At 51.5% G+C, this 7842-nt stretch overlaps 1 protein-coding gene across 1 annotated transcript; it reads right to left on the bottom strand.

Annotated features, from left to right (window-relative positions):
• Nucleotides 1-355: 355 nt before the first annotated feature.
• Nucleotides 356-6311, bottom strand: CTF1 (cardiotrophin 1). The gene is given in 4 exon segments (XM_038763412.1): nt 356-898; nt 900-1234; nt 4562-4680; nt 6247-6311. Coding segments are annotated over 4 exon segments (594 nt in total). The 5' UTR covers nt 6272-6311; the 3' UTR covers nt 356-783.
• Nucleotides 6312-7842: the final 1531 nt, after the last annotated feature.

Below are 7842 nucleotides of genomic sequence, written 5' to 3'. Positions count from 1 at the left end.
ACTACCTGTGGACAATGGCTTCTACTTTTGGAGGCAGGGGTAGAGATCTCACTTTAAACACCACCTCTCATCTGGTGAGGGTTCCCTTCCTGCCTGTCGCCACGTCCGCTTCCTCACCTTAAAATCCTGTTCATGAACCGGAGTTTCCTGCGTTTGGGGGCAGCGAGACACCCGGTTCCTTAGGAGAAGAGAGGGATCGGGAGGAGGGTCGGATCCCGAGCCCCCTTATTTAACGTTCCAGTGACCAAGGAGGCAACATTGCTGCAAGAGACGATTCCATCATCCTCCCAAATTCCCTCATTCTCCTCCCAGTTCCCAAAGACTGTACATAGATTTCTTTTGTATTTACCCCCAAATTAATTTATTTTTCTGCAATAAAAATCTCTTTTGCAAGAGATTTTTCACACATCTCGTGACTCGGGTGTGGTAGGGGAGGGGTGTTGAGGGGAGACGGAAAGATCAGGAAGAGGAGGCCTACCGAGGAAGAAGGGGGAGGACGACGGGTGGGGGGACGCTTTGTCCTTGAAATTGGGCTAGAAATCTGCCCAGGGGCTCCAGAGAGAGACGGACAGATAGACGGCCAGATGCGTTCACCGCCTTTCTGGGCCTACCTAAACCTGGCTGGTAGTACGGAGAATGAGCCAGAGGGTCAGAGGCACAGGAGACTGAGGGGCACAGAAAGGCGCCCGGAGATCAAGAGGGAGGCAGAACTGCTTGGCGGACATGTCAGGGACACGTCGACCCCCCCGAGAGGGGGCTGAGCCTCCCCCGTCCCCCCTCTCATCAAGTTTCCTCGCCCCGCGTCAGCCGTCCCAAGTCCTCCTCCGTACGGGTCACCCAGTCCAGGTACAGCCTGCACACTTGGTAGCCGAGAAGCTTGGCCAGAAAGACGCCGGGGGGCCTGGGAGGGCTGGGCCGGGGGGCTCCCTGCGGTCCCCCGCCCCCCCCCCAGCGCCCCCAGCAAGGCCTCTACGGCCCCCGCTAACGCCCGGGTCCGGCGGGAGGCCTCGTCCAAGTGTCGCAGCAGCCGCCGGGCGTAGGGATGGAGGTCGGCCTGGAGGAGGTGGATGGCGTCGAGGAGCGGGGCCAGGGCGCTCAGGGCGGCTGAGTCCAGCTGCAGCCGCTGGAGGGTGGGGAGCGCCACGTGGGAGGCCGCCGGGGCGCTCAGGCCGGGCACGGGCAGCCTCGGGGGAGAGAAGCTGGGCAGACCGAACGGGTCACCTTGGTGCTGGACCTGCAGGGGAATCAATCAATCAATCAATATCAATCGTATTTATTGAGCGCTTACTGTGTGCAGAGCACTGGACTAAGCGCTTGGGAAGTACAAGTTGGCAACGTATAGAGACAATCAATCAATCAATCATATTTATTGAGCGCTTACTGTGTGCAGAGCACTGCACTAGGCGCTTGGGAAGTCCAAGTTGGCAACATATAGAGACAGTCCCTACCCAACAGTGGGCTTAGTCTAGAAGGGGGAGACAGAGAACAAAACCAAACATACTAACAAAATAAAATAAATAGAATAAATAAATAGAATAGATATGTACAAGTAAAATAAATAGAGTAATAAATATGTACAAACATATATACATATACATGTATACATATATATACATATATACATATATATACACATTACATGTATACATATATACATATATACACATTACATATATACATATATACATTACATATATACATATATATACACATTACATATATACATATATATACACATTACATATATACATATATATACACATTACATATATACATATATATATATACATTACATATATACATATATATACATATATACAGGTGCTGTGGGGAAGGGAAGGAAGTCAATCAATCAATCAATAGTATTTATTGAGCGCTTACTGTGTGCAGGGGAAGGGGAACCGGGTGAGGAGGGGGAGAGGAGGGTGGGGAGGGAACACTTTCTCCCCTTGTGTCGGGCTGCAAGGATGCCCTCTCTCCAGAGAGCCTAGTGGTCCTCCGGGTCAGGCCATCCCTAGGCCGCTAGGCCGTCAATCGTATTTATTGAGCGCTTGCTGCCTACAGAGCACTGTACTGCGTGCCTGAAAGAGTACAATAGGATAATAGACACATTCCCCGCCCAAAACGAGCCTGTTAGAAATGGCTTGCTCTGGGCCAGAAGGATTCCTTGGAATTTAAAAGCCTGTCCTCGGAATAGCCAACTCCCGGGCTTTCAAAGCGCCCGCCCCGCTTCTCCTTCCCGAGAGATAGCTCCCTTCAAGTGCTCAGAGTCAATCAATCAATCGTATTTATTGAGCACTTACTGTGTGCAGAGCACTGGACTAAGCGCTTGGGAAGTACAGGTTGGCAACATCTAGAGACAGTCCCTACCCAACAGTGGGCTCACAGTCTAGAAGGGGGAGACAGAGAACAAAACCAAACGTATTAACAAAATAAAATAAATAGAATAGATATGTACAAGTAAAATAAATAGAGTAATAAATATGTACAAACATATATACATATATATAGGTATATATGTCGAGTCCCCTCAACAACCCTCCCCCCCGCCCGAAGAACCATCAGCTTTCCTGGCATCACTCTGCACTTCTCATTACTGAGGGGAAAACCGCCCTTTCCCGGGCTGTAAAAATCCCGCTTCGATCAATCGATCGATCAGTGCTATTTATTGCACATTAATTGTGCAAAGCACGGCACGAAGCACTTGGGAGAGTGCAATACACCTTTCCAAAAAGGCGAGATTCCTCCTCTGGCAGAAGAAGTCTTCGGGGGTCCCACCTGCTCAGTCTGTGCGTCCCAGACAACGGGGGACACGATCCAGGGTGGGAGGTGGAAGGAGGAGCTAGGGGTGGTCTGTCGGTGGTGGTGGGGGGGGGGATGGACAGTCACTTAACTTATCTGTGCCTCAGTGACCTCATCTGTAAAATGGGGATTAAGACTGTGAGCCCCCAGTGGGACAACCTGATCTCCTTGTAATCTCCCCAGCGCTTAGAACAGTGCTTTGCACATAGTCAGCGCTTAATAAATGCCATCATCTTTAGAGAAGCAGCGTGGCTCAGTGGAAAAGACCATGGGCTTTGGAGTAAATCAATCAATCAATTGTATTTATTGAGCACTTACTGTGTGCAGAGCACTGGACTAAGCGCTTGGGAAGTACAAGTTGGCAACATATAGAGACGGCCCCTACCCAATAGTGGGCTCACAGTCTAGAAGGGGGAGACGGACAACAGAACCAAACATATTAACAAAATAAAATAGATAGAATAGATATGTACAAGTAATATCAATCAATCAATCAATCGTATTTATTGAGCACTTACTGTGTGCAGAGCACTGGACTAAGCGCTTGGGAAGTCCAAGTTGGCAACATATAGAGACAGTCCCTACCCAACTGTGGGCTCACAGTCTAGAAGGGGGAGACAGAGAACAAAACCAAACATATTAACAAAATAAAATAGATAGAACAGATATGTACAAGTAAAATAAATAGAGTCATAAATATGTACAAACATATATACATATATACAGGTGCTGTGGGGAAGGGAAGGAGGTAAGACGGGGGAGATGGAGAGGGGGACGAGGGGGAGAGGAAGGAGGGGGCTCAGTCTGGGAACGCCTCCTGGAGTCAGAGGTCATGGGTTCAAATCCCGGCTCTGCCAATTGTCAGCTGTGTGACTTTGGGCAAGTCACTTCACTTCTCTGTGCCTCAGTTCCCTCACCTGGAAAATGGGGATGAAGACTGTGAGCCCCCCGTGGGACAACCTGATCTCCTTGTAACCTCCCCAGAGCTTAGAACAGTGCTTTGCACATAGTAAGCGTTTAATAAATGCCATTATTATTATTATTATTATTATTAGATGGATGGACACCAGCAGTAGCAAAGAGGGGTCCCGTTGCAGTCCATTCCCCTGCCTCAGTTCTCCCCCTACCCCTCTCATGCTGTTACAGCTGCTCTTCTGGCACTACAAGCTTTCTCCCCCTCCCGGGGCAGGTCTCCCCCGGAGACCATTCCTAACCAGCGGCGGCGATCAGGCCGCGGAAGGGAAATTGACAGTAGCACTGAGGGTGTCCGGCTCTAAAGATCCTTCCTAAAATTCAAGATTCTGCTTTGGACCAGGCCTGGAGAAATTGGCCACCTTGCCCCCACCCAACCTCCCCCCGGTCCCCGTCCGGTACCGCAAGCACAAGCGGTAGTTACCAAAAGCATTTGCCAATTTGAGAGAAAGAAGCCAAACAAGCGGCCCTCAGGAGAGCCCGTGGAATCCTGGAACGGAGGGAAAAGCGGCATTCCCATCACCCGGGCCCGGACGAGCCAGTCCTCCTCGGAATGGGTTTTCCTCTCCAACTTTGAGAGGCACTTCCCGTGAGAACTCCTTCCAGACCCTCAAATCGGGGCACTCGGGCTTTCAAAGCCCCCTGCCCACCTGGTTTTCCATCTCCCCCCAAGACTGTGAGCCCACCGTGGGACAACCTCATCACCGTGTAACCTCCCCAGTGCTCAGAACAGTGCTTTGCACAGAGTAAGCACTTAATAAATGCCATCGTCATTATTATTACTCACATATTCCTGGAACAGCTGCTCAGCGTAGCCAGTGAGGAGCCGGGCGAGGTTGTGGGTCTGAACGATCTTTGCTTCGAGATGGGAGAGGGGTGAGACCGAGGGTTGGGACTGGAAATCCACTGGAGGGGACAGGGGAGGAGTAAAGAGGGACCAGAACCCAGGTGTCCTGCCTCCCCCCCACCATCATACCTTCCCCTCAGCCTCCATTCCCAGCCACCTGCTCTCCAAACTCCCGCTTCTCCCAGGCCGGCCTCGTTCCAATGTCGCCGCAGTTTTAACACCCGTCCCTCAGATTGTAGGAAAATAGGGACAACACTTGGCCCGTCTCCTTCCCCCGCAATATTTGTGAAGGAAAAATCAAGAATACCGTTGTCCCTGAGGGATCAAACTCTGGCGAAGATGACCACGGCAATGAAGCCCGGAGCCACAAAGGACATGAATATGCTGCCATTATAGTAGACCTTGTTATAACGCTGCCTTGTTATCATCTCCCAAGGAAAACCTGCCCGCCTCAGAATGCAGTGCTCCCAGCTAAAATGCGTGCCAGGGCCTATAGTTTTTAATCTCCTTCTCAGGGTGTCCATGATGCTCTGTCTATCCCCTGTCCCTCCCAAAGGCCCAGCTCCGCCTCTCTCACCAACTTCCTCGACCACTTTCTCCCTCCTTTTCCCTCCCTCATTTACCGCTGCCTGAACTCCAAACTCTCCTCCCACAGCCCGGGCGTCCTGTTACCTAATCCCAGCTCTCGTGGACGGACCGGTTGTTTGTCCTAGCTCCTGGCCGTCCTCCGCGGATCAGGTCCCAATCCCTCCCAGAGCCTGGGAGAGCCAGCCCCCAACTTCCATCCCCGGGGACCCCTTCTTCCCTCCACCGGCCTAGGCAACCAACATTCATTCAATCGTATTTATTGAGCGCTTACCGTGTGCAGAGCACTGTACCGAGCGCTTGGGAAGTCCAAGTCGGCAACATATAGAGACGGTCCCTACCCAACAGCGGGCTCACAGTCTAGGAGGGGGAGACAAACATCCCAGCTCTGTCCCCCACTCCCGCCCCGGAATCTAAGCCTTCTGTGAGCCCGCTGTTGGGTAGGGACCGTTTCCATATATTGCCAGCTTGTACCTCCCAAGCACCTAGTACAGTGCTCTGCACGCAGTAAGCGCTCAATAAATTGTCAGCTGTCAATTGGGCGAGTCAATTAACTGCTCTGTGCCTCAGTTACCTCATCTGTAAAATGGGGGTGAAGACTGTGAGCCTCCTTTGGGACAACCTGGTCATCTTGTAACCTCCCCAGCGCGTGGAACAGTGCTTTGCACATAGTAAGCGCTGAACAAATGCCATCATCATCAATAAATACGATTGAATGAATAAGCCCTCTACCTCCAGTAGCCGTCCGCTTTCCCGGCGGACCGGATCCCGGGCAGCTGGCCCCCGGGTATCTCCCGTACGGATCCCTCTTCCTTTCCCCAACTTTAGGCGTTAAAGGCCCTTTGGTTCTTAGTTCTCCTGCTGCCTCAGATGCAGGGGGGCTCCTTGTCCTTCAGCGCTCCCCGCTTTCCTTCTTTCCAGAATCCATGAGGATCACCTCCTCAGGACCCAGGCCTTTCCAGTCCCCTTTTCCCAAGCCGCCCCCAGAGCCTTCCACAACCCAGGTGTCTTGACCCGCCCCCCTTCCAACTACCCCTTACCCTTTTTCCCCTCCCTCCGGCTCATGTTGCCCCTTCGGTGCCCGGGCTGATCCCGGCTCCTTTCCCTCTTTCCACCCCCAGCCTCCTGCCCTGGGGAGGGTGAGGGATAGAGGGAGTGGTCTGGACTCAGCCAATGAAGATTTAGGCCCCAAATCTCTCCCCCCTCATCCTTCCCCCTCCAGCCGGGATTCCTGGGCCCTGAGCTCAGCGCCCGGCACTTCCTGGCTCCAGGGAGCGGAGACGGTGCCAGGCAGAGGGCACGGCATTCATTCATTCATTCGATCTTACTTATTAAGTGCAGAGCACTGTACTAAGCGCTTGGGCAAGTACAAGCGCTTGGCTCAGTGGAAAGGGCCCGGGCTTTGGGGTCAGAGGTCAGGGGTTCAAGTCCTGGCTCTGCCAATTAGGTGTGTGACTTTGGGCAAGTCACTTCACTTCTCTGGGCCTCAGTTCCCTCATCTGGAAAATGGGGATTAAGACTGTGAGCCCCCCATGGGACAACCTGATCACCTTGTAACCTCCCCAGCGCTTAGAACAGTGCTTGGCACATAGCAAGCGCTTAACAAATGCCATCATCTTTATTACTATTATTATCTGTAAAATGGGGATGACGACTGTGAGCCTGATCACCTTGTAACCTCCCCAGTGCTTAGTACAGTGCTTTGCACATAGTATGTGCTTAATAAATGCCATTATTATTATTATTATTATTATATTATTACAACACAGAAATAAAAAGCAACAATCCCCGCCCACAGCGAGCTCACAGTCTCGGGGGATGACGACAGACATACAAGCGTGGCTCAACAGACGCAGCGTGGCTCAGTGGAAAGAGCCCAGGCTTGGGAGTCAGAGGTCAGGGGTTCGAATCCCGGCTCCGCCACATGTCTGCTATGTGACCTCGGGCAAGTCACTTCACTTCTCTGAGCCACAGTTCCCTCATCTATAAAATGGGGATGATGACTGTGAGCCTCGCGGGGGACAACCTGATCACCCTGTATCTCCCCCCCAGTGCTTAGAACAGTGCTTGGCATATAGCAAGCGCTTAACAAACGCCATTATTATTATTATTATTATTATTATTATTATTATTATTATTACCATCTGTAAAATGGGGATGACGACTTTGAGCCCCACGTGGGACAACCTGATCACCCTGTATCCCCCCAGCGCTTAGAACAGTGCTTGGCATATAGCAAGCGCTTAACAAATGCCATCATCATCATTATTATTATTATCTGTAAAATGGGGATGACGACTGTGAGCCCAACGTGGGACAACCTGATCACCTTGTATTCCCCCCAGCGTTTAGAACAGTGCTTGGCACATAGCAAGCGCTTAACAAATGCCATTATTATTATTATTATTATCTGTAAAATGGGGATGATGACTGTGAGCCCCATGTGGGACAACCTGATCACCTTGTAGCCCCCAAGTGCTTAGAACAGTGAGAGCTCACCTCCTCCCGGAAGCCTTCCCAGACTGAGCCCCCTCCTTCCTCTTCCCCTCTTCCCCCTCTCCATCCCCCCCGCCTTACCTCCTTCCCCTCCCCACAGCACCTGTCTATATGTATATATTTTTGTATGGATTTATTAC

The sequence above is a fragment of the Tachyglossus aculeatus genome, chromosome 21, assembly GCF_015852505.1.
Source record: "Tachyglossus aculeatus isolate mTacAcu1 chromosome 21, mTacAcu1.pri, whole genome shotgun sequence".
In the NCBI taxonomy this organism is placed as follows: Eukaryota; Metazoa; Chordata; class Mammalia; order Monotremata; family Tachyglossidae; genus Tachyglossus; species Tachyglossus aculeatus.
This window is presented reverse-complemented; position numbering and strand designations above follow the sequence as displayed.